The 27,363-nt window shown below is 41.8% G+C and overlaps 2 protein-coding genes across 7 annotated transcripts in view; one reads left to right on the top strand and one right to left on the bottom strand.

Moving 5' to 3' along the window:
- LOC115301010 (protein FAM227B-like) overlaps positions 1–15,840 on the top strand; it is a 38,562-nt gene extending 22,722 nt beyond the window's left edge. The window contains exons 4-7 of the mRNA XM_029950680.1: positions 9,816–9,893; positions 10,739–10,813; positions 13,801–13,870; positions 15,606–15,840. Coding sequence (XP_029806540.1) covers positions 9,816–9,893; positions 10,739–10,813; positions 13,801–13,870; positions 15,606–15,740 — 358 coding nt within the window. The 3' untranslated portion in view covers positions 15,741–15,840. The remainder of the gene's footprint in view (positions 1–9,815; positions 9,894–10,738; positions 10,814–13,800; positions 13,871–15,605) is intronic.
- Positions 15,710–27,363, bottom strand: part of GALK2 (galactokinase 2) — a 125,744-nt gene continuing 114,090 nt past the window's right edge. For 5 of the 6 annotated variants that reach the window (XM_029950676.1, XM_029950674.1, XM_029950675.1 and 2 more), the window contains 2 exons: positions 24,753–24,954; positions 15,710–16,327 (listed from right to left, as the gene is read on the bottom strand). In XM_029950676.1, the coding sequence (XP_029806536.1) occupies positions 16,120–16,327; positions 24,753–24,954 (410 nt within the window). In that variant the 3' untranslated portion in view covers positions 15,710–16,119. The remainder of the gene's footprint in view (positions 16,328–24,752; positions 24,955–27,363) is intronic. The other variant, XM_029950677.1, reaches the window with a different exon arrangement.

Raw genomic sequence — 27,363 nt, 5'->3', positions numbered from 1 at the left:
ATTTTGCTCTTAGAAAAGACAAGGAGGTTTTTATTTTTATTTTTAGATGACTTTTAATTGAAGCTATTCTAAACTTTGTTGAGTAGGTTGCTAAGTTTCCTCCTTTCACAAACTGCCAGTTAAGAGTGTAAGCCAAGTTTAAAAAAAAAATGGAGGGGGGGAGTGTAGAAAATCAACATTATACGTTCTTTTAAAGAACTTGAGGAACAAAGGGGTTTTGTTTTACATGAGTTAAGTATGCACATGTGTATTGTACGCATTTTGCAGCCACGTTGAGCCAAAGACAATTAGAAAATTGCTTGTTAAGATCCAGTCTTTTTTTCTTATAGACCCAGTTTAAGTTCTGTTTAGCATTTTTCTTTAACTTTCTTTTAATAAAATACACAAGACACAAACCACAATTCAGGAAACTTGTTAGTAAACTAACTAATGAAATAAATAGACTTTTGTGCCTTAGGTAATCACGTTCCAGAGAGTGGGTTGTATCCATTTTTTTAGGCACAATTAGGATTTTAGATTATAAAGGTGGCTCAGTGGGCAAAAAAGGGGGGTGGGAGGAGCAGGAGAGATTTGCATCCTGGAGAATTAGTAAGAGTTAAGATTTGTTTTTTTAACTTACTATAAATACGGTAAAGCCCAGTTTATATCAAGTAACGGAAGAAAATTTCATTTGCAAATAGTTTAAATGATTTCAACCATTGGAGAAAAAATGGATATTCTTGCTCTACATGTTACTAATCAATACAAAAAATCATGTGGAAAAGCCATAGATCTTTGAATGCTTAGAATTTAGTACTAAAGAGCAATGTCTCAAACACAAAAGCTGACTAATTTTGTGTTCACCTAACCCATTTCTTTTCCTTGCAGGTGGGCAGGCAAAGAAGCAAGTAAATGAAATCTACACTGTTACTTTGCATTCACCCCATAAAAACCACTTCCAGTTTATGGCTCCAAGTGATTCAGTGAGATACTGCCGGATTTCTGAACATAGAAACCCTATCCTACTTACACCTGAAGTCCTGTGGATTTAAGCACAAATAGATTGGCTCCTTTTGATAGTTCTCTCACATCCATTTGTTTCTGTTTTGTTACTAATAATCCAATTTGGTCCATCTCATGGGAGTGAGGTCTCTAGAATTTCTGTCTTTATAGGAGGGGCTTAGATATTCCATCCAGTTACAAACAAGGCGCTATATTTGCAAAACAAACCCCAAATTTGTTTGTTTATTTGGAAAAGCTTTGTGAGTGGAGGAGGGTTGATGGAAAGAATGGGGATGGCTAATTTCCCTCCAAACAACCCTTGAGCTGTCTCTGTGCAAGGCCATAAACTATAAAACATTGTGGAATTCATAAATCAACAACTTGTTTATCCAGCCGTATCAGAGGGCGAACTGTTGCCCATAACCAAATGTTCCACATAACTACAGCCAACCGTGTAAAGCACCAAAATTTACTTTAACCATTTTAATGAAAAATTTCCTCAAAGATATATTCTACTTCCTAATATAGCAAAAATAATTAACTTTCCGATTTTGACCAGGCTTCTCAAGATGAAATCTGTGATTCAGCTCCACCAAAATCTCAGTAACAGTGTTGTTGGGCAGACGGTGTTTAGAACACTAAACACCTCCTGGCTACCTCTTCCGTAACGGCGCTGGCACCCGTGTGAAGGCGCCAAGCACTCCAACAGCAAAGGCAGAAAATAGTGGCGTCGGCAACAGAATCCTGCCTGTGTCGCTGGAGCAGCACCTCCAGTGTGCACAGCCCTGCACTAAAGCCCAACCGGCTGCGAGACTTTGAGAGTCTTTGTGCCTGTTTTTTATTGTTCGTCCGTCTTCCACTTGAAAAACTGCCCCTTGTCATCTCTCATTCCTACTGATTCCCGTAATTCAAACCCCAGGTCTCTCTCATCTTGTGTGTGTTCATGTCGAGTAAATGCTCTGGCAAGTTTTTTGTTTTTTAATGTCTTATTTTTTTATTTTGAGAGAGAGAGAGACAGAGTGAGCAGGGGAGGGGCAGAGAGACGGAGACAGAATCCAAAACAGGCTCCAGGCTCAGAGCTGTCAGCACAGAGCCGATGTGGGGCTCGAACCCATGGACTGGGGGTTCGTGACCTGAGCCAAAGTCGGAAGCTCAACGACTGAGCCACCCAGGCATCCCTGAATGCTTTTCATTAAGTCTGTGTTAGTATTTCGGGTAACCCTGTTCCCTCAATTTTCTAACTACACTATGAAACCACTGCTAATGCTGTATTAAATAATGAGACTTTCTAAAACCCCTGTTTTACATGTAATACCAGGGTGAGACTCCAACGGTGACACTGTCTCCCATAGAATAAGGCACATGGGGTGAGTAGTAACTTCTTTAAAAAAAAATCCCTGGACCCATGGTTGTGTTGTGGATGTTTGACCCTCCTGTAAATCTAACATTAAAATATTTGAAGTGTAAGCAAAGATGAACAGTAAACAGAAGAGACCTGATCTAAGGTTAAGTTTGGGCCACAGGCTACGTTATTTTAAGAATTCAGTTTTTAGGATTAGGAATTAAATGAATTCTCGTATATAAAGGACAAGACTGTGGCCACTGTTTTTCTGCCTGGGCTCCTTTTATAACTTATACAATAATACTATGTGTAGAATGGATACTTTGGCCTTAAACCTGATAATCTCATTAGGAATTCTAAAGATACTCCAAGGAATATATGTAAGGGATATGGGGGTAGTCAGCACAGTCTCCTTGCAGCTTCATTCTAGGACAGAACTTTTGGCAGGTAGAAGCAAAATTTGTCCCTGGGACATTGTTTTCCTGAGTTTCACACATGCCCAACTTCTCAAAGACAGGGTACTTCCTTTCTAGAAGCTTTAGTCTCATCATCTATATTATAATCAAGTTGGACCCTAAAATTTCTAAGACCCCTTGTTTCACTAATACTGGTTCTACTTTATTATTTTTATTTTGTGTGTGTGAGAGAGAGTGTGAAAGCAGGGGAGAGAGGCAGAGGGAGAGAGGGGCAGAGATGGAGAGAGAGAGAGAGAGAGAGAGAGAGAGAGAGAGAGAGAGAGAGAGAGAATCTTAAGCCAGCTCCATGCTGAGCATGGAGCCCAAGGAGGGACTCCGTCCCATGACCCTGGGATCATGAGCTGAGCCGAAATCAAGAGTTGGACCCTCAACAAACTGAGCCACTCACGTGCCCCAAATACTCTTGTGTTTCTAAAGGGAGGTCAAAGAACCCAGAGTCTGAACTGAGGTCTTTAGGATGCCTCCAGGTTTTAGAGTGTCATATCCCAACCACAGCTATTGTGAAGTCCTAGAACAAGACCATTTTATTTGTACCAAAATGGCTCCTTGTCCATTTAGTGGCTGGCCATGTAAACTCCATGTAGCATTACATAAGAAAACACAGTGTGAGGTCAATTCAAACAGTGGCATTGGAAAACATGTTGCCACAGTCATCCCCAAGGAATAAAATGCAACCATTCTTCATGTTTATAAGCTGTAAGTACTCTAATTTTCTACAGTTAGGGAAAATTGATGACTTTATACCTCCAGTGAGGATAAAAATTAGGCTATTCATTAACAGACATTAGCAGAAGTCTCCTAAATGCCATCACCACTGAGTAGTGCAAGAAAATGCTGAGGTTTTAGTCAGTCCCAACATCATACAGCCCAGAACTCATGCCACAGCACAAGTATACAACTCCGATCAAATTCTGTGGGCAATGAGAATGACTTTATAAAGAATGTATACCTAGTTCATTTTAATAATGACATGTTCAAAATTAATAATTTGTAAGAATAAAACATAATGCCAGTAGTACATAATGAATGTTCAAGGAAGAAAATCCAATTAGGTCGGAGTGACAAGCATGGTCTCCCTCATAAATACTTCATCGTGGGAACCATACTCAAGAGCACAATATAACTTTGGAGAAGGATAAAATCTGTGAAATTCTAAGAGGCAGTCTGAGAGAGAAATTAAATATTACCAGGAAATGGCAGCATGCAAATTAAATTTCAGTAGCTCAAGACCATGTACACTTGAGGAAAAATACATCGTTAGTTGTGCTCATCATTCTACAAAAAGAATGATATTCAGCTTTCTTTGATTTTTACTCAGGAGATCTTAAGAGTTTCAATCACTTGACGTAGCCAGAAGAATAGGACAGATATTAAAAAATTGCCTGGTGTGTTAAGGTGTTGCTTGTTTGAGGAAGATTGGTAAGCCTTTGCTTCTAAAGCTGCTCGACTTAGGGGCACCTGGGTGGCTCAGTCGGTTGAGCATATGATTGTTGACTTTGGTTCAGGTCATGATTTCACAGCTCGTTGGCTGGAGCCCCACATCGGACTTCGCACTGGCAGTATGGAACCTGCTTGGGATTCTCTCTCTCCTTCTCTCTCTACCCTTCCCCACCTCTGTCTTCTCAAAGTAAACAAACCAAAGCTTTAAAGAAAAGAAAAAAAAGTAGGGCACCGGGTGGCTCAGTCAGTTAAGCATCTGACTCCTAGTTTCATCTCAGGTCATGATCTCATGGTTTGTGAGTTTGAGCCCCACGTGGGGCTCTGTAGCTGACAGCGTAGAGCCTGCTTGGGATGCTCTCTCTCCCTCCCTCTCTGTGACCCTCCCCTGCTCATGTTTCTTTCTCTCTTTCTCAAAATAAATAAATAAACTTATAAAAAATTTTTAAAATAAAGCTGCTCGACTTCTTCACAGTCTGTGACAGGCAAAGGGGGAAAAACTAAAGGTGAAAGTCTGGCATAATTGTCAGGCTTCTTGCTTATGGAATAAACTGGACCACAGCCTCTTTTTACAGTCATAAGCATCATACCAGTCCCAAGCTACGCAAGAACACAGCTGTCTTTTCCCTGAACACAAAGGGACTTGCTAGGAGGTGGGGAGGGAGTGGGGGGCCTGCCTTACTCGAAAACACAATTGGGGAAGAGGGGAGAAATTGATTATTTCATATCAGAAAACCCAGCAAAATTTTTGCATCAGGACAAAATCTTTTGCAAACATTAAAATAAGGACTACAAGACTTGGATGCATGGGGAAATTATGATAGTTGCATAAAGAAAGCAACCATGCCATTATAATAATAATGTAAGATACATATTTGTGTATGACTGATGGAAAGGCACATAGAATATAACATCAGTTTTATTTTTTGGAAAGTGGGGCTGTGGGGGAATTTTTTCTTTGCTTTTGATTACATTAATGCTGCTATAATATTCTTTGTACAGTAATATATTTTTACTTTTATTGAGATATAATTGACATATGGCATTGTGTGTCAAGTACACAGCATAATGATATGACTTAACCTGTATTAAGAAATGATTACCACAGTAATATTTTTAAGTCTTGCTGAAACATTTGTCAAAATGAGTAGATTTGTGAAGTTTAGTTTCCTGCTTTATTTAACGTGAGGCTTTCATTACTTCCCTTTTAGATTTGAGGACACTAAGGCATCTCGTAAGTTGTCATTCACCAAATAGTCAAAAATGTTACTTACATGGAATGAGATCTCAAAGCCAAAGTTTGAAAGTAACTTGGATCCAGCCTAAGGAAGTTTTATTTTGGAATTTTACCATTCGGACTTGATTCATATCAAGAGAAAACTGTAGTTCACATAGACCTTTATTCCAGTAGTCTCATTTAGGAGGTCCCTGAAGACAGGTAATTTGTACAGTGTGATCAGAACTCGTGAATGTAATTTCTGAAGACAATGCTGAGTTTCTGACCATAAGTTGCCAGAACAATGGGTTGAAAACAGGAAATTCCAGTTGATAAATTGGTTGTTCAATAATAGCTACTATTTGAATATAATCTGCATCACTATGAAATGTCTTTCCCAGAGTAAAATGAACTGCCCCTCAGAAGCACACTGAAAACAGAAACCAAAAAAAAAGAAAGAAATTCCAATGTCAAAAAAAAGGAAGGAAGGAAGAAAGGGAGAGGAAGGAAGGAAGAAGAGAGGAAGGAAGGAAGAACATACTATATGTCTACAATATTATTCCATCTTCAGCCTGTAGGACACCTATTTTAAAATAGCCTTGAGTTCTATCATCTCCCCCTGTAAAGCATACCTTGAAACCATCCAGTTTCTAGTGTTACACCCTAGTCCAAGCACCACTACCACCTTTCCCCTCAGCTATGGAAAGAGCCTCCTTAAGAGCCTCCCTTCTTCTCCACTTTCCACAAGCCATTCATGGGATAGTTCAAATAAGTCCCTCACTTAATGGCTTCCCGACAGCTGCCTCTTGCACTTTGCCATAGGCTAAGAAGCCCCTTAGAAGATCCAGCCCCGCCTATCTCTGATTTCATCTCCTACCTCTCTGCCCTCACTTTCTGCTTGAGCACCACTCCCCTGTCTCCTACTCCGAGGTCATGGCCAGCTCCATTTCTTCTGATACCCAGGCCTTGTCTAGCTAATGTTGTGCACCCCCCCCCAAACACATCCCCAGCCACTCTCTTCTCATTATTACCGCCCTTACAGTACTTACCGCTATTTAATCAGTTGATTTGCATATTGTATCCCCCTTTTAAGCAGGGACTTAGTTGAGTATACCTTGACTTCTTTGTGGTGAAAGGCTTATGGAAAGTGTACATGCTCTAGAATATGAGCCATATGAGAGTGGATACCTTGTATATCTCGTTCACTGCTCAATCTCCAGGGTTCAGAAGAGTGCCTGGCACACAACAGGTGTTCAAAAAGTAATCATTGAATGAGTAATGGTATCACCCAATTAGGTGGCTCTTTATTGGTTTTCAAATTGACCTTTATGACTTACTTGACACTCCTCCTTCTTCAAGAGCTTCTCTCCTTTGGTATTCAATACTGTGTTAGTTATACCAGTTCCTGGCTCCTCCCCTCCTTCTACTACTAATCCCTAAAATCTCTCTTCCTCAAGGTATTCATTTTCCATTCTTTTCTCCATTCTCCTTCAGGGTCTCATTCATTCTCATTGTTTCAACCATCACCTCTGAAGAGAGTCTCCATTTTCATATCTGCTCCCATTGATCTCTATCTGCATTTATTGAGAGTTTCTAATTGAACATGCCCATTATTAAAATACCTTCCCATCCTCTGTAGTACATCCTCCAAAATGATGGACTTCCCCATCTCTAAAATGATTCCCTCATTATCCTAGCCACATTTGATCTCTCTCCCTCCCTCTCATCCAGCCCCCATATCCAAATAACAAACTCTCCTTCATTCCCTTACAGAATCTCAGATTCCATCCATACCTCTCTATGCCTTTTGCCCTTACCTTAGGGATGAAAAATAGGCTGATATTAAATCTGATATTAAATAGGCTTATATTGGGGCACCTGGGTGGCTCAGTCAGTTAAACCTCCAGCTTCAGCTCAGGTCATGATCTCATAGTCAGTGAGTTTGAGCCTCACGTCAGGCTCTGTGCTGACAGCTCAGAGCCTGGAGCCTGCATCAGATTCTGGGTCTCCCTCTCTCTCTGCCCCTCTCCTGCTTACTCTCTCTCTCTCTCTCTCTCTCTCTCTCTCTCTCTCTCTCAGAAATAAACATTAAAAACATAAAAATAAATAAATAAAAAATAAATAGGCTCATATTCTATTTCATGGAAAATCAGAACAGGATGAGAGCCACAAGACCATCTAACTAAACCCACATCACTTACAGACAAGGAAGAGGGGGGCCAGCCTGGCTATCTACCTTGTCTACCATGTCTTAGATGGGAAGGGCTGACCACAGTGCCAGAACCAGAGCTCTGTCTCCAGGATGGCACTCCCTCTACAATCTTGGGAAATGGCTCATCAGTGCCAGCCACGGAGAGAGGAAGAGCTAAGAGGGTCCTGAAATAAGAGCATCAAGAGAGAAGATGAGTAAAGGATACCAAAGATACACACTTTGTTGACTTCCCAACTTTGCTTCATGGTGCCCAGAAGAGGGCTGTATCTTGAATGAGTCTTTGAAGCCAACACTGAGTATTTGTTCTGTGCACATGCAGTCGCTGGTCTGCCTGCTGGGGATGCCAGATGCTATCAAAGCACATTGATTCCCACCCACACAGTACAAATGAACTTTTCATCAAACCATAAGTTCAGGAACCATATGCCATTGTGACATTAAACAGTGAAGTCAGGCTCATCTCTTTCTTGAAGGAAAATCTTATTGTAAAACCTAGATATAATTAAGGGTAAAAATAAACTTGGAATGTATCAATAAATAGTCTCCTCTAAAACCTATTTCAGAGACTTTTGGTCCATTTCAGGTAATGTAATCACCCAGAACCTCTCAAACTTGGTGCTTGGGAGGATGGAGTATGTTCTGCTGTCCACACCGCTTCCCTGACGGTCAGCGATGCTGTTAAGAAGCCTGCTTACAGGGGCTCTGGGAGCAACCCAGAGAACCTCGCACTCCAGCATTGCTGGGAAAGCAGTCCTGAATGCACAGAAAACCAGGTGTCCTTTTCCTTGATTCTAAGACCTTGATTCTCCAATTATAAGTGATTGAAGATAATTCCTGAGTAGTTTAGAGCTTCATAGGAAAGGCATGAAGTTTATTCAAGTTCATCATGAGAATCTTTCTGGTGAAGCCATTCTGCTTTTTCCTTCTGGTTACCTCAACCGAGATACAGTACTCCGGAAGTTAAGGTCATACAGTTAAGTACCTACGTGTCCTGCCTCCAGAGACCAAACCCACTGGACTGCTCCTAATGTTCTCATACCAGATAAATAAGATTAAAATGAGTGTCAAGGGCAGCCTTTAAAGAGACTGTAAATATGCAGTCAGAGAAAGACAGAGGTAATATTGAAGAGTGCTTCAGGAGGAGTGGGGGCCAGACAAGAACAGTAATCTTGGTGATCACAGAGGTTTAAGAGCTCTTAGTTTATCAGTGAGGCTAAGGTCTTCTCTTAACACCAGCAGAGAGCTGCCTCCTGGAGTCATTTACCAAATGCTGTTTCAGAAGGGAAGTGACTGCTTTGTCAGGGATGCATATGGATTTAAGACCAGGGTTAGGAACACAACCACTGACTGTACCAGAAACAGATGGGCCAAGAGCCCTGGGCTTTCTTTTTTTTAATTTTTGTTATATTTTTATTCATTTTTGAGAGACAGATACAGAGTGCTAATGGGGGAAGGGCAGAGAGAGAGAGGGAGACACAGAATCTGGAGCAGGATCCAGGCTCTGAGTGGTCAGCACAGAGCCTAACGCGGGGCTCGAACCCACCAACTGGGAGATCATAACCTGAGCCGAAGTTGCATGTTTAACCGACTGAGCCACCCAGGCGCCCCAAGCCCCAGGCTTTTTAACAGCACACTGACACCTTCTACTTATCATCTTTCTTCCCTGTAATAACTAAAGCAACCAACATATACTGCCAGTCACCTCCAGAGCCTTTAGGAACTCAAGAAACCTTGAGGTTCTCGATATACATAGAAATGAAGAAATGCTTAAATAGGCTTAAAATTTTTAATACCTTTTAAATATTTAACAAATTGCTCTTTTAATATACATACACATGCACGTATGCACACGCACACAAAACACCACGAAAAAAAGGTAATTACAGAATTTAAGAAACTATTAAGTCTGAATGTACCCTGGATGGTGTAGCTCAGATAACGGGACACAAGTTGAATGTGGCCTAATGGGTGCTGCCTTCTTTCTGACTTCTCAGTGTAAGTCTGGACATAATATTCATGTCCACGTTTGAGACCCTTCCTGAATGGGAAGCCCAGGCGAGATGGCCCTCTTGGTCTCCCCCGTGATGGGTACTGTCCTTCTCTCCCAACTGTTCCTAATTACAAATCTTTCCTTAACCATAAACCAATCACACCACCTGCTCCAACTTACCGCGATACCATAAAAGAAGCACAAAGACAATTTGCAAGGAATCAAAAGGATTTTAGGATGTAAGTTGATGCCAACCTGTTGTTAAATGTAAAATCATAAACTCTGGGAGCTGAAAGTAATCCTAGAAATCATCTGCGTTAAACTCCTTATTTTACCGGTGAGGAGAGTCACTTCTGAGTGTCTTAATAGACTTGGAGATGCTTTTCTGGTAAGTGTCAAAAATGTACTTTAGAGCTGTGGAGCCGTTGCGAGCGTCAGGGTGTTGAAGGAAGGAGGGAAGCCTTGCTGTGCTGTGGTTGGAGGGATGCACCCCAGCATGGAGAGACCAGGAGAGAGCTCCAGGGCACACAGACTGGAGCGCTGTTTGTTACCAAAGATGAGCCCTGGGAGAACAGAAAGGTTGTTTGCAGGATGAGTCCCCTGGAGCAGGGGCGGCAGTCGGGGCGGTATTGAGGAAAGCACCATCAAATACAGCAAAGAGAGAGAAATGGAAGAGCAGCCAGGCAGGTCTTATGCAGTGGGCAGGACAAAAGTTTGAGCCTCTGCTTTTTAACGGTCCCCATTTCCCTCCCACCTCCCCCCGGCCCCCCAACCCCCAGCATACATGCACACGTGTGCACACACAGCCCGCAGATTCCCTGTGCTCAGTGGGAAGAAGGGGCACAGACACTTTGTAAGAGGCCCCCCTGAAGCAGCAAGTGGAGCCCAGATCTTACCCAGGTGTCATGGGTTAGGTCTTGTATGGATATATAGGAGGGGTGGGCTGGGGGCATCCTCACACCCAGCAGTGCAGAGGGAAGGGCTTTTGATCCATGCAGAAGTCAGCGAGCTGTTGATTCAGTTTTTCCCAGTTAGAAATGCCTGCTTTATTTTAAAATTTAACTCGAAATCTTTGATTTTCTAGAGAGAAGCACAGAATTAGTGAAGAAATAAAACTCCTAAGACAGCGGCAGGAAAGAATTGACAAGGAGCTTGATAGGTTTGTTCCTTACTAACTCTGTAGTGCTTGAAAACATTTTAAGTTAACAAATGTGTTACATGAGACTACAGTGGGTTTATTATGTAAAAATATATCAACTCGGGTATCTGCAAAGAGATTTTCTACTTAACAGTCCATCTGGGATAACACTTTAAGTTTGTCTACAGAATCAACGACTGTGGTAATTAATTGCTAAACAGTATCTTCATCCCTTTTACTCCTCCACCTGTGGGGTGTAAGCTCAAGGCCTTTTAAAAATAAACCCATAAGCATGCCCTCCCCTCAGGAAGATGTAAACTAGAAAAAACAAGCTATTTAGCTGGTCTCTCTTGGGCTAGTTCTTTGTTCCCCTTCTGCCCCTACACATACAAACTTTTTGGGGTGCACATTTATAAATTAGAGTATAAAAAGGGAAACTATCAAGTATTGAGACTAACCGACCTTTCGCAAAGCCACCTGCAGAAGGATTAAGTGACAGATGAGTGCAGCCCTGCAGACCAGCCACAGCTGTGTGCCATTCATCTTCTAATTACAATTTGGGAACTTAAAGTGCTACTCTCCTATAGAGCTGTCGAATCACCGTGTCCTTCGCCTGAAACTAATGTAACATTGTATGTACGCGATACTTAAATTAAAAAAAAAAAAAGCTGTCTTCTCCTGAGGGTGCATGGGTGGCTCAGTTAGTTGGGCATCTGACTTCAGCTCAAGTCATGATCTCACGGCTCCTGAGTTAGAGCCCCAGGTAAGGCTCTGTGCTGACAGCTCAGCCTGGAGCTTGCTTCAGATTCTGTGTCACCCTCTCTCTCTCTCTCTCTCTCTCTGCCGCTACCCCCCTCACATTCTCTCTCTCTGTCAAATATTAAAAAAGAAAGAAAAAGCTAGTTTCAGGGCACTTGGCTGGGTGTTGATGGAGCGTGCAACTCTTGATCTCAGCATTGTGAGTTTGAGCCCCACGTTGGGTGTAGAGATTACTTAAAATCTTTTAAAAAAGTAAAATCAAAGTTAAAAAGCTAGTTTCCCAGTCACATGAGAAAATCCAGTCCATTACTCTAGAATCTTATCTCATATTTCACCAAAAATCTTACCACTCAAATTTCACCTTCAGGACACCTAAATTATAAGATCTGATTCCAGATGACTTTTACAAGTTCCTCACAATCAAATCTGTATGGGATGGGATTTCTCATCACTAGAATATACAGAAGGATGTAGAACAGTCAGAGCAATTTGCAAGAAGCACTCAGATATGTTTTACTCAAGGGGACATTATTGGAGAAATTAAAGGGGGAATATTCAGTTGTATATATAAATCTCATGTGCCTGTTAAATCTCTAGGCACAGCTTACAGGGCTATCTGTAACCTTCGAAAAAGATACTCCTGGAGAGGAAAGGAAAGGCAAGCGGAAAAATTGAGATTAGGTAGTGGGGAAGGTCGCAAAATTGTGAGTGTCCTAAAAAAACACTGAATTGTACGCTTTAAAATGGTGAATTTTATGGTACGATACATATGGCAATAAAAGTTTTATTTTTAAAAAAGGAACAGGGCGACAAGGAAAAGGGTGAGCTGGAAGATGGCTTGATTTTAACAAAGTGACGTGAACCAGAGTCTGAGGATGACTCCCACTGCAGGGAGATTCTAAGGGTGTTACTGAGAATGGACAGCAGGGATATTTTGGAGTGTGTTTAAAAAGGACAATGAGGGGCGCCTGGGCAGCTCTGTCGGTTAAGGGTCTGACTTCAGCTCAGGTCATGATCTCACAGCTTGTGGGTTTGAGCCCCACATCACGCTCTGTGCTGACAGCTCACAGCCTGGGGCCTGTTTCACATTCTGTGTCCCCCTCTCTCTCTGCCCCTCCCCCTAACCCCCTCAACAACAACAAATCTAAAAAAAAAAAAAAAAAAAAAATAGGACAATGAGGAAGAGACCCAAACTGTGAGATTTGAGGAAAGCAGGAGAGAAGAGACCCAGAGGGGAATAATAAGTGAAGAGAAAAGCCAGTTGAGATAAAATGGACAGAGATAAAGCAGACAATACACAAGGTGGCATTTGTTGGTCACAGGGCTCTAATGCAAAAGACCCTAAGAGCTACACTGAGTGCCAAAGAAACCCAGAGGCAGCCTTGTAGGGGGTGGGCTAATCCCAACTTTATGGTTTAGCAAAGCATATTGGAATTTTCAGAAATGTGCACTTCCTACAAATTCCACGGAGGAAAGAATCATTTAAAATGTCTCCCTTGAAAATTCTGTGAAATTAATAGCTATATATCCCTTTTCATTTTCCTGTCTGTCTGCTGTGTTTCTCTTGCTAACATTTCTCCCTTCTCCCAACTTCTTACCCATCCTGACCTACCCTCGCTCTGCCTCTCCCTCATCCACAGATGTCTGGAAAGGTTTCTGCTGCCTCCTGAATTCAGCTATTCAACTCCTCCATAAGTATGTCTTAAATGAGTACTTGGTGACAAAAATCATGGTGGATTCTTGGGTTCCTGCCTCCATGAGCTTCCTCGCACCCTCACGCACTGCGCACCCTCACGCTGTAGCCTTTTCCAACTCTTCCCCCAGCTCTCTCCCCGCCAGTCCCTTTGACTCTTCCCTCCCCACAGACGCCCCTTGAAGTCTGCACTGGAGACAGGCGTGTGGAATCAGTTCAGCAAACGCTGTGTAAACCGCCTCGCTGAAGAGAACGCGTCTCTCCCGGGATGCAGGGGCACACAGCGGGTGAAGGCTCTAGTCACACTGCTTGGGTTCAAATCCTGTATGACTCACTAGCGGGAGGACTGAGGGCAGGCTGCTTAACCTGTCTGAACCTTTTCCCTCGTTTATAATACTGGGTGATAGTAGTGCCTACTTCATAAGACTGTAATTGGATGAATATATGTAAAGTGCCAGCAAATGCCCAGCATAGTAAATTTTGCGTGAATACTTTTAGTTGGTATCAGTATGAAACAATTAGTTTGGCTACTAATTTTTTTTTAATTTTTTATTAGACTCCAGGTGAAGGCTACCAAGAAACCCTATGAAGCAAGGAATGACTTTCACCAGTTCCTACATAAACTGGTATGTTTCCTTTTGAAAATAGTTGAGAATTTTCTCTCTAGCTTGTCTTAATTGGACTGGACAATTTGATAAGCACTGTACGGTTTCACATCCAAGGTACGGTGAGTGGCAAGGTGTGATATGCTGTTATAATGTGATCACCCTCGTGCCCATCTCAGACCATCTCTGCTTCACGTGTCAGCGCCCACCTCATGCCCGCTTACCCTCATCCCTTGCTTCTGACCACGGGCGGTTCAGGCAGCTGAAAACCTCCAAATGCAGTCAAAAGTTCAAACTAATAGGATATTATCAGTGTTTGAAGTCCTCTTTTATTTTCCATTAATAATTCAACAAACATATATTGGATTCCAATGAATGTGGTGGGTGAGTGGTCCCTGCCCTCAACGTAAGGCAGAAATTATAAGGTTCTAAACAGGACTCAAGCGTGAGAAAGAAAGAAAATAAAGGAGCCTGCTCCATCTTTCCAGCTTTCTTTGTCCCCTCCTCTTTGGCTCCTCCTTAAATTATGGACAGTTCTGTTAAATCTGAAGGCTCCTCTTCCTCCTCCCAGCAGGCAAGGACATGAAAAGAAAGGGGTGCCATAAATCTGACGGTTGAGCCAGCTGAGGTCAGGAATAGGAGAGAGCTTTTTATTTTTAGCATGTCTTCTAGAATGATCCTTATTGGCCACTAGTGTAGTAACATCAAAAACAGAGAGCAGATCATCTAATCAAATTCCTGAATGAGCCAGAAAGGTGAGAGAAGGGAGTAAAACACCTGCATATTTAATGTTAAATAAGACTATTCCTTACTTCCACACTTTTCTCCCATTTTTCTTGGTCTCCCTAAGTACTACAGCTAGAGACATGGGTATAGAGAATTATTTAGTGTAAGAAGGCCACTGTGCCAGTGTGCTGGTGACGGGCAGGTGACCTCAGCCGGAAATGGTACATGGGCTGGGTGTCAGGGAAACTACAAGTTGTGGAAACTGTAGCACACAGAGGAGTCCAACATCATCTGAACCAAGCAGCTGTATCTCAGCTCAAGTTCACTGTCCGCCCCCACCCCCCAGAATGGAGGACGGGATAATCGGGTCTTCCACCATCCATAATCCAGAAATAGCACACCTGTCCTGCCTGGTCCACACACACAAATGAGGCCTGCCAGACACACCACAGAGGGTTGTGAGGCGAGGGTGGGGCCTCCCGGAACAGCATGTGTGCCCTGTGGCATTTGAGAAAAGGTAGCATAGAGTGGGAAGAAAGCAAATTTTATGAGCAAACTGATTTAATCTGAATTATCACCCGGAAAACTATTTTAGGGTGACTAGAGGTAAGACATAAAGTGTCTTTTCCCTAAGGTTCTCTATTAAGTGACAGAGACAGCTGAGGCCTGAAAGAATTGAAAGTGATTGTTTTTGTGATACCACATAGCTTTTTTTAAAAAAGTTTATTGCCAAGTTGGTTTCCATCTAACACCCAGTGCTCTTCCCCACAAGTGCCCCCCTCCATGACTATCACCCCGCTTCCTCTTCCCACCTCCCTCTTCAGCCCTCAGTTTGTTCTCAGCATTCAAAGGTCTCTCATGATTTGCCTCACTCCCTCTCCCCATAGCTTTTAAAAAGTAAATGAGGCAAAATCCATCTTTGCAAAAAAAAAAAAAAAAAAAGATTCTTCTCATCTTGATAAGCAGTGCAACCTCACATTCAAGTATCCAGAAAAATCTGTGAGTCCTTAGAAATGTATTATTTTAATAGCGTTCTGAAGCTCGAACTGAGGGAGGGTTTCTGGCGTCCCTCTCATCATCATCATCATCATCAACATCATCAACAGAAGACTACACCTGGGAAGAAGAAGTGTGTCAAGAGAAACCAGAAACGGACTGTATTTAAGAATATGTCATACAAGTCAGTTGTATCCGTTTAATTGTAGCAGTATGTTTAACTCAAGTCTGATCCATGAGGTCAGTATTAAACGTCTTTTACAAATTCATCTTTAAAATTTTTGAAATCAGTAAATGTCAGTAAATCATCCTTAAGAGATCTGCCAAAGCATAATTTTGGCTCTTATTGGGAGAAAACATAGTTTAAGATGGAAAAATAATCATTGTGAGGCATAGAGAGCTTTCAACCGTTTCTTTGGAAATACATCTTGATAATAGCAACCGTTCATCATAATACAAAACAGAAAGAGGATTAATTTACTGTGGCATAAGAAGTTCTGCCAGTTCCTAAATGCCCTAAATAGTTTCTCTAACATTTTTTACATTGTTTAGGCCTCAAGGAAAACCAAAGCCCCACCCCCAGGTTTGGTAGCAAACAAATTCTGCTTCTCAAATGTTAACTTCCTGTCGCTCCTCTGGTAATAAGCTTCGTGCACATTTGCTAGGAAGCTGGACAGCTTGTCTGCAGGTACAATTGATACTGTGCAGCCTCCCCATCCTGCTCCAGTGAGTCGTGATCCTTGAGCCCCAAACTTCCTAAAACAATGAGAAAAAAAAATTAGAACCTGTAAAAAAAAAAAAAAAAAAAAAAAAAGAGTGGTTTGCCTGGTGCTTCTAGAACACACAGCCTACAAGGAGAGTATGTGTGGATTTGGGGAGGCAGGCGTGTTAAGTGCTGCTAAATATTTTAGGACATGAAGGAATGTATACTGTTTCAGAAGGTGATTTGAAATTTAATTCTATCTAAAACTAGCCCATGGTAGTAAAAGTTAGCATTATTCCTGTTTGGTGAGAGCTGGGAATAACCCACCATAAAGTCTTGATTCCATAGTCACCAGTTGAAGAGTTGTATATGGCAAGCTTACAGGGGATCAAGAGGAGGGAGTAAAAGGAAATAGACAGCAGACATGATCAACATTATGAATCAGAAGGTGGCTCCAAATGAGGCCAAATCAAAATATAAATTGCAAGTCTTATACAAGTGAGGGGTTTCTCTAGTAGTCTTTTAAGGTGTGTTCTTAAAGGTTGGCTGTTCCCCATAAAAGAATCAGTCCCCTAGAACAGACAGTCTAGGTTTGTGCTAAATAAATTTATCAAGAAGGAACATGTTATTAAACTCTAGATTAGTCTGTCTACTTAATCTCTAATGGGAAGCTATGCAGACATTTCCACAAAAATGGAAGGTGGCCTCTACATGCACGTCTTCCTTGTACCTTTGGGAGCTGGTCTGACAGCTGAACTCAGAACTTTCCATCAGCCAAAATGTGTGAGCCAGATGGAAACCACTATTGAAACTGCCACACAAAAAGTCATTTTAGTTACCATCACCCAGGCACAGTTTCCAACCAAAGATTTATACCCAAGTGAAAGGCCCTACACAAAGCACAAGGGTCCCTCATCTTTAAAAGATGTAATTTATCCTGATAATAAAGGTTAACATTTATTTCCAATTCTTCCTAATAAAATTTACTCCAAATTCATAGCAGATTAAAAACCCCATAATTAACTTAGCAAATTTTGTTTCTTTTTTTTTTCCATCTAAATGAGCTACTCTACTTCCTGGAAAATATCAATAGAATATTAACCCTCTTCTAGGACATCAGATTTATTGCACACCAGTTATTCATTTTCCCCTCAATGGTTTTCTCAACTGGTTCCTTTTCATCATCTGTTTTATTCATTAAAATATGTTTTTCAAATGAAAATAGATGTTTAAGGATGAAAACAAAATGCTTGCAAATAAAGATCACTCATCTCCCGCTGTCCCTCCAACATTCAGCTTAGAGCCCAGCAGCTGCACGGAGCCCAAATTCCTAGCATCTAGGCTGAAAGTGTCTCTGACTATGGGATTCTAGGATAATTCTGAGTTCCTAGGCTGGCAAAGGGTCATTTTGCAATCACAAAGAAAAAAAGAGTTCTGATACGCAGTCACATCAAACTATCTCTACCCATGGAAGATACTGAAAAACCCGAGGTGTCATCGAAGGCTTTCTGGGACACAGATGCCAACTGTGGCCTGGTCTAGAGAACAACAGGGTGCCTATTCCGTGATTCTCTAAGATCCAGACGATGCCATTGTGCTGCACTTAAGTCAACCAGGTCTTTCATGGTCTTCAGTGGGCTTCCAGACATGTTTTCTTACATCTTTTCATCCAAAAAGTTTTTGAGAGCTGTTGTTTCAAAACTGAACTTAAAGCAAACTGAGTGTTGTTTCTATGGTTACAAAACCAATAGGAATTGTGCCAATGGGTGTATTTTCCTCAGTTTCCTGCCACTTTCCAGAAAGCAGAACTAGAAGTTTTCCTAGGTAAATATACGTCCCCAGAGCTGCTCTGTCACCACCCTGCCTGCTGCAGATGAAAATGGACTGGGTTGCAGCAGCCACATGATCTGAAGTCATCAGGGCTCAAATTTCCCAAACAGAATGATATATGCTATTATAAATAGCCTTCTGTCCCTGGGTCAATGGCACTTGTGATGACAAATCAGGGGGCCGCCCGCATAGCTGGTCAGCAGCCTGCCCAGGTATATATACTCTCAGAGGCAGAGAGGTCCCAACTGCAGCGTTCTAAACTGGTGTTTAATATGCCTTTTGGCATATGCCATAGAAATTCAGGGAAAAATCTAACAGGAGACTAATATTAGCTTTATATTAGGAAAGAAAACTCAGGCGAGCCTTGTTTTTCCCTAAGAGAACACCAAGACATTAAAAATATAGATCCTGAGCTATTGCACATGAGAGAGGCAATACAAGAGTTATGAACCCCAAAACCCTACAATCCCCCAAATACCACTTCTTCATGGTAACCAGACTGGGGAATAATGTGGAAGGGTTTGTCAAAACAACCAAAGCAACTTTTGCCTTTATTAGTATGATCTATGAAACAAAGGCTAGAGGAGTAATGCAGATTATAAAGAATGCTCTCTTTGATCCTTTTATCACTGAGAAGTATGTTTATATAACTAACTTTCCAGGCACCCAATATAGCCTGGCTAAAGTGTCCTACTTTAAATGAGCTGATTGGACCATAAAGCACTTCAGAAGATACAAGGCACAGAAAAATGTGGGCAGGGGGAAGTGGAGGGTGATCTGGTAAACCCAACCTTGCTACAAATTACAGAGAAGGAAAGAAGGAAGGGATTGTGCCTCGTATTTCAATTCAATTTTATTTATTTCAAAATATTTATATATTATATAAATGGGTATTAAATTATTTCAGAATACTTTGAATTTAGGGAGAAGTTATATCTCTCTAGTCCCAGCCCAGCATAATTCTAGACATTTGGTAGGTTCTAATAAATGGCTGTTGGGCTATTATGTTTGTTTTAAAATATCAAAATGTATACCTAGTCTATTTTGTAGTCAATCAAAATGTTCAGAAAACTTCAGCTATGTGAAACAGAGTACAATAATGAAGAGATAATGTCCACCAATTATAAAATATCTCTTTTGAGTGAACAAATTGTATTTTTTTAAGAAATGGCTAAATTATATCTATTTTTATTTATTTTTATTTTTAAAGTTTATTTTTGAGAGAGAGAAAACATAAGCAGGGGAGGGCAGAGAGAGAGGGAGATACAGAATCTGAAGCAGGCTTCAGGCTCTAAGCTGTCAGCACAGAGCCCGATGTAGGGCTTGAACTCACTAACCATGAGATCACAACCTGAGCCAAAGTTGAATGCTTAACTGACTGAGCTTCCCAGGTGCCCCTAAAAATGGCTAAATTTTAAAATAGAATGTCTGGAGGCATGTAAAACAATTTTTAATTATATGTGAGACAGCTCACATATATATGTATTATATATAAATATAAGCTGTCAGTAATATATTCTATATCTAGAAAGCCTTCTAGCTTCTGCTCCAAAGCCTAGAATCTTCTGGCTAGAATCTCAGGAAAACAGACCTTCCGAAAGAATTTCTATGACTTTTACAGCCAAGTTAGAAACACTCAGATTGCTTTAGATTCAAGAAACCACAGACTTCAAATACTGTTCAAATGAGAAAGTATAAGAAAATATAACTACAAGTCTATTTGAGAAATGTAAGCCATTAACGGCCATGAAAGATGAGTTGGTTTTTGCAAATGGCATATATATACGTGTGTGTGTGTGTGTGTGTGTGTGTGTGTGTGTGTGTGTATAAAACAAAAACAGGGGCAGAAGGTGGAGAGGACAGTAAGTGGAAGACAGAGGCCCAAAGAGAAGTGAGTCCCTAACTCGATTGAAAGGGCCTTCTCCCTTTATTTGGTCAAGTATGAAGATCAGCCTCAAGATCGGGGGGAAGAAACATACAAATATGTTCCAGACCGGCTCAGGAGAATGGGTGCAAGAGGCTGAACAGCATAGCCATGGATTAAAGTTTGAAAAGGTTTCTGAGGAAGGCAGCAAATTAACTTTTTGTAATCTTTGTTAGGCATTACCATTTGTCATTCATTTCCCTTAATAGCTTGGGCAATGATGCAGCAATGAGGTCTCTAATTTCAGCAAGTGTCAAACAGAAATAAAAGACATTAACTATATTTTCTTAAGTATAACCAGGAAAATTGATAACAAATGAGCTGTCTCATATATAACTGACTTGATTTGAAAATTGCTTTGTGTTTCTCAATGAATCCTAGTTTAAAATTTGGCTGTTTCTTAAAATTTTATATTTTGTTCATTTAGAAGAATTATTTTATAATTGGGCAAGTTTCATCTTTTTCTTTCACTATTATACTTTATTTCACATAATTGATGTTTTCTAACATTAGTTTAGTAAAAATAATAAATAGCCTAACAGCATAAATGTAGTTTCCTTCTCTCTCCCTGGCCCTTTCTTTGGGATGCTAAACTGATTTTCTCTTCAAGAGCAGTGGAAGGTCCATTGAAAAACATAGCAAGTGTCAGTGATCTCTTCCATCCTTTCCTCCCCCCTTCTCTCTGCTTGGGTCATATAGTAGCTTCTTACTACTATATAACAGGCTAGCTACCTAGACATGCCTTTTGAGTATAGTCTAGCTCACATCACAAAATTTCAGTTTGTATGACAGGTGTTAGAAAAAAGGCAGAGAAAGAGAAACCCTCTTGCACTGTTGGTGGGAATACAAAGGGGTGTGGCCACTCTGGAAAACAGTATGGAAGTTCCTCAAAAGGCTAAAAATAGCAATCTACTAGGTATTTACCCAAAGAATGCAAAAACACTAATTCAAAGGGATAATACACGCATTATCTACAATAGCCAAGATATGGAAGCAGCCCAAGTGTCCATCCATTGATGAATGGATAAGGAAGGCATGGTGTGTATGTACATGTGTACACACACACACACACACAGGAATATTACCCATAAAAAAGAATGAAATCCTGCCATTAGCAATGACATTGATAGAGGCTAGGGAGTATAATGCTTAGCAAAATAAGTCAGAGAAAGACAAATACTGTATGATCTCACTCATATGTGGAATTTAAAGAACAACAAATGAGCAAAGGGGAACAAAAAGAGAGAGGGAGGGAGAGGCAAACCAAGAAACAAGATGTTAACAGGAGAGAACACACTGATGGTCACCAGAGTGGAGGTGATTGAAGGGAAGGGTTAACTAGGTGATGGGGATTAAGGAGAGCACTTGCTGTAATGAACACCGGGTGTTGTATGTAAGTGACGAATCACTAATTTCCACTCCTGAAACCATTATTTCACCATACGTTACCTGGATGTTAAATAAAAACTTTTAAGAATTAAACTAAAAAAAACCCCCAGATTTTAGCTTGTGTGCAGTGCCCTAAGTATCTAAGCATTGAAATCCTTCCTTCACTCAATCAATTAGTTGACTTTTCAGGCAAACAGTTTCCAAGCAGGCCTTCCAGAAAACTATAGGAATTTTAAAGTAAAGACTGTCTTCAGCCTTGTTCCTCCTTGAACCCATTTCAGCTCCCTCCTCCCTCTTCTGGTCTCAGGAAGGCAACCAGCCTCAGGCCACCCAGCCTTCCTCATCCCTTCCCCATTGGGGGTAACATTTTTAAAGGGGTCAGGGAAGTGTGGAGATGATCATGACTCTTAAACAAAATCATACTCTACCAGGTTGAGTTTATGGTACCATTGGCCCAGGCCTTGCCAGGGCCCTTCCCAGCACACCCAGCACCTCCCCTGCCCACTGCTACAGTCGTGAAGCTTCCCGAGGAACTAGGGATTAAGGGCATCTCATTTTGAATTTGAACCTTGCGGGTTCTGTGAGATTGAGCTCGGTCTCAGGTTGTGTAACAACAGGGAGCCTGCTTGGGATTCTCTCTCTTCTCTCTCTGTGTCCCTCATGCTCTCTCTCAAAATGAATAAATATTAAAAAGTTAACTGTTTAAGTGTTAATTTAAGTATTAAATTTGAGTGTAAATTAAGCCATTAAGAAAGTACTTTCCAAAAACAAGTAAGGGAAATAATAAATAAAAGTGCTCTTCTAAACCCTTTTAAGACCTAGCCACTAAATCTTTCACTGGAACCACATTTTAAAAAAATAGAGAGAGACCTACAGACAGAACAGAAAAAGACACCAGAGATCATAAAGCAAGACAACAGTACAAAATCACAGAGCTCAGAAGGAAAAGTGGCAGAGCTGGAGCTCAACCCTCCTAACATCCACTTGGTTGCCCTCCTGCTCTACACACTGCCTCCCCCGCCCCACATGGCTTTGTCCCGCGTTCAGACGCTGCACACTAGGACAATACACACCTCCATTATTATGGCTATAAACCCCGAAAGGAAAACAGGTGGAAAATGACCCACATTCCAAAGTAATCACATCTCAGTAAACCCAGAGTGGGGAGAGAGGCATGGCCAATCACTGGATCAGGAACCAGGCTCCACGCTGACTCAATACATTAACTTGTTCAAATCACTTCACCTCCTAGTGCCTTCTAGTGTCTTGAAGGACCCTTCCTGTTTTCTTACCTTATGGGACTATGAGAGAATTCTGACCCCCAAAATGTGAAATCTGGCTGCCACAAATGTAGCTTTTATAGAAACAAGCAAATTTTTTCAGGCCAAACACCCAGGAGTCATCTTGATTCCTGTCAGTCACCCACACAGCAATTGTCTCGAATCTTCCTTCTTTTTTAAATAATTTTTTATGTTTTATTTATTTTTGAGAGAGACAGAGAGAGACAGCATGAGCAGGGGAGGGTCAGAGAGAGAGGAAGACACAGAATCCGAAGACAGGCTCCAGGTTCTGAGCTAGCTGTCAGCATAGAGCCCGACGCGGGGCTTGAACCCACGAATCGTGAGATCATGACCTGAGTCGAAGTCGGACACTTAACTGAGCCATCCAGGTGCCCCTCACATCTTCCTTCAAGGCACACCTTGCATGGGATCACTTAGCACTTCCACTGCCACCTTCCTGTGCCCAAAGCCAGAATCCTTCCAGTGGCCTCCAAGGCCCTGTGGTGTGCCTCCCCACCCCCTTACTTCATCACCTGCTCCTTTCTCTCTTACTGCTCTCCAGCCTACTGGTTTTCCAGCTTTTCCTCATATGTGACAGCCACGTCCCCACCTCAGGGCCTATGTTCTCATTTCTTCACTTCTTCAGGTCTCTGCTCAAACATCCTCTCCTTAAAGAAGCCTTCCTCAACCCTTCCAATAAAGGTTACCCACTCAACCTTGGTACTCTCTATCCCTTCTATTTTTTTCCCATAGCACTTTACCACTACCACTCAACTTATTTTTAATTGTCATTCCCCTCTTTCCCCATGAGAGGCTCCATGAGAACGAGAGCTGGTTGACCATCCCAGGAAGGGAAGCTTCATTAGGGAATTCCAGGAGGCTGGCAAATACCCCTTCCTTGCTTTTCAGGGGGGATTCAAACTACCCCCACTACCCTCCAGGCAAAGACAATTCTGCCCGACTTCTAATTTCCAGAACTGAATAATATCTGTCCCTTCCATTTACTGGGCCCTTGATATTTTCAGAAGAGAGCACTAATAATGGAACAAGCTCTGGAAGGCATTTGGGCAATTAGTGAGCACACTCTGACGTCAGCAGAGTGATTCTCATCAATGCCATGTTCAAGTCTCTCTACAAGTTGGGTTACGCATGCCATCTGTGATCATTGGAGCTAGGTGATTTAAACTTTTCAGGCTGGAAGTGTGGCAATGAGTGAGGCAAGCCATAGGCGCCAAGTGGTTAGTTTTATTTTCATTACTATTTTCATTACTAATTGCAGGCAGTTCTGCATTATCTTCTCACAGTGGAAATAACATCTAGCCATTTGAGAGTTCTCCCAATTTCCCTTTCAGTCCTCACGAGAGCAATGAAATCCCTTCTCAGCAAAGTGACCATTCTACTCTGTTGTCCCCATTCTCTAACAATTACGAGGAAGCTGTTCTCAGGCTTTGTGAAAGAGTTTTCCCCTTTACATTTCTGTGTCATCCAACCATTTATAAACCAGGCTTTGGTCAAGTCCTCATTTCTCCAAACTGCCTAACCTAAATCTGGAAGGCTTTCTGAGTAATTCCTTCAGCAACCTCCTCTTGCCCTCAAATACACTCCTATCAGGTCTGAGGCCCTCTCTCTGTTTCCCCCCTTCTTCTGAATAAATCTACTACACATAGGACACCAAACAGGAGATCCTGGCAGGGTCCCCGTTCCAGTGGATACACCATTGATTAAAATATGATGAGAAAGTAACAGCAGGGTCCATGGCTAAGAAAAGCTCCCAGAAATACCTAATCATCGAAGATGGAAAGGCATTACGAAGAACTGATTCCAAACCTAGGGCCTCATGAAGCTATGGAGTCCGGTCTCCAATCTTTCTCCTACAGATATTTAGGAGGGAGTGAGTTCAGCTCTGTATCATAGACAACACCTCAGATAGGAAGTGGGGAAGAATCTCCTTTCACTTAGAAGGCTATGAAAATATTGCATGTTTTTCCTCATTCATTTCAACGGTTTCCGTGGCCATGTCCCCCAGCTCCCGCCAGGCTGCTGTCCCCGGCTCACCGACAGACGTCCACCAGCTGGTCCAGCTCAGGGCAGCTGCACTCGTACATGTCCCGGCAGCTCACGTGGCTCTGGTTCATTAGCTCCCCCAGCAGCTGCACCATGTTTTCAGGTGCTTCCTCACATATCTTCTTAAACTGGAGCACCCGCGCGGCCTCACTGTACACATGCTTTGCCCGCTGGTAGAGTTTGAAGATGAGCACTTAGGAAGAAAAGAGGATCGGGAACAAGGTTAGAAGTGTTTATTGGACAGCCCAGTGCCAAGAAAAATAGTCATTAAGGACTTCAGTTTCTATCTTCATTATCATTACCATCAATGGACCATGAAGAAATCTTCATAGTCTAAATTTGTTTCTTCAAGTCAATTTTACCTTTTTTCTTTATACTGACTACAGTCTTATATTTCCTTCCCTTCATTCTACACACCCAGCCATGTGCACACACACGCGTGCAAACTGCTCCCATAGGTATGGGGAGCTAACATGTACTGAGCACTCCCTAGGTTTCAGCCACTTTAAAGGCACAGTGGCTTTAGGTTAGGCAATTTGAAGAAATGAGGACTTGATGAAAGCCTGGTTTATAAATGGTTGGATGACACAGAAATGTGTCACAAAGCCTGGGAACAGCTTCCTCCTAATTGTTAGAGAATGGGGATAACAGAGTAGAATGGTCGCTGACCCCAATGGTTCTCCTCACAGCACTGAGGGGTTGGCAGTATGATGCCTGTTTAACAGGTTAGAGAATGCGGCTCTGCAGACTGAGCCTAAGGTCACATGTCCAGAAACTGGAGAGCAGAATATTGATTAGGATGTCTGATCCCAGGGCCATATTCTCTCCACTGTGACCGGCCAGAAAGCACCACTGAAAATGCTTATGCTGGCAATTCTATTTATGAAAATGTGTCCTAGAGATAAGCACAAGTATTTATATATGTATAGCAGCAGAAAATATAAAAACTTAAATGTCTATTAATGGGAAATATTTTAAAAATTATGCAATATTCATTAAAAATATTACTGCTATTAAAACTTAGAATCTAGGGGCGCCTAGGTGGCTCAGTTGCTTAAGTGTCCAACTCTCAATTTCAGCTCAGATCATGATCTCACAGTTTGCGGGATCAAGCCCCACATCAGGCTCTGCACGGACAGCATGGGGCCCGCTTGGGATTCTCTATCTCCCTCTCTTTCTCCCCGTGCATGCATGCTCATTCTCTCCCTCTCTCTCCTGAAATGAAATAAATCTTTTTTAAAAACCCCAAACACTCAGATTCTAAGACAGTTTACTATGTGGGAAATTATTCACTATCAACTGAAAAAACAAGATACAAAACTGCATGTACAATTGATACTAATTTTGCATTCATGCATGCACATATTTATTATATAAATTTTAATTTTTGGAAATTTTAAGAAAGCACCAAAACGTTAACAGTTATTATCTCTGTGGTACATTATGGGTGATTTTCCTTTCTCCTTGACACATTTCTATACTTTCTAGATTATCTGCACTGACTCTTAACTTCAGCTGCAGGAACATGTCCTACTGCAATGGCTTTCTCTATCATGCTTACACGTTCCCTTGAGCAATGAGAGAGACCTCCTTCCCGTTCTCACCCTTGCAGCCGTGGCTGAGCTGGTGCCGTGGGCCTGAAGAATTTGTGATGACATGGAAGCGCCCAAGCGGACTGGAAAGAGCCAGGGCTGCAAATCAAATGGTCAATCCTTTCCTCTCAGCTCTGTGACAGTTAGCTGTACCCAGGTGCTACCCCTATAGGGTTCTACTTCCCCATGTCTAAAATGAGGCTGAGGATTACTTCCCCGCCAATGTTGTTATATGTTGTAAAGAGGATGCTAACTGTGACTGTTCCCTTTTGTCTGCACCCCAGTTCTACTCTCTCCTCTTCTCTACCACGCTATCTGCCTCAGGAGGCTGACCTGTAGGATTACACCAATGGCTTCCCTTGCCATCTAGACTGGAGAAAGAGAGACTGGAGATTGAGAAATGGGAGGGGAGAGAGTAGGACAGAGGATTTACTCCCCAGCCCCCTCCTCACAGTGGGCTCTACACTCCACTGAAAGACACGGGGCATCTCTCAAGGGAGCCTTTTCTACATGACCTGCTCCTCCATCGTTGACCTCCAGGCTCCTCCCCCTAGACCATTACTACTTTTTCAGAAGTGCTTTCACATTTCATTTATGAACCAATATATTTAGTAAGGTTTCAGGTTACATTTCCTCCGCCTCCATAGCACTGTCCTCCTAATTCTTAGAGATGGATAAAAAGGCAGCCAAGACTGGAGGACATAAACAGTCATTCTTAGGATTTGTGTAAAGTTTAGTAATTACAAGGGTGGAGCTACCTTTCTATAAATAAATTTTAAAATGACAAGTTTTCTTTCAAACATTCTCAACTGAGCCATATGAAGTATGACTCAACTTACAGTTAATACGTTTCATTTTCTTGTTCTCTTTCAAAGAGGACTTCAATTCATGTATCAAATCTAGTCAGTTCTTTTGCAGCATGTGTGGTAGTCATGCCTCCCTTCTATTCCTGCTGTCGTGACCCAAACGTACACTTTTATATTCCTTTTCCCACTTGAACTATTCCGCAG

The sequence above is a fragment of the Suricata suricatta genome, chromosome 9 (assembly GCF_006229205.1).
Source record: "Suricata suricatta isolate VVHF042 chromosome 9, meerkat_22Aug2017_6uvM2_HiC, whole genome shotgun sequence".
Lineage (NCBI taxonomy): Eukaryota > Metazoa > Chordata > Mammalia > Carnivora > Herpestidae > Suricata > Suricata suricatta.
This window is presented reverse-complemented; position numbering and strand designations above follow the sequence as displayed.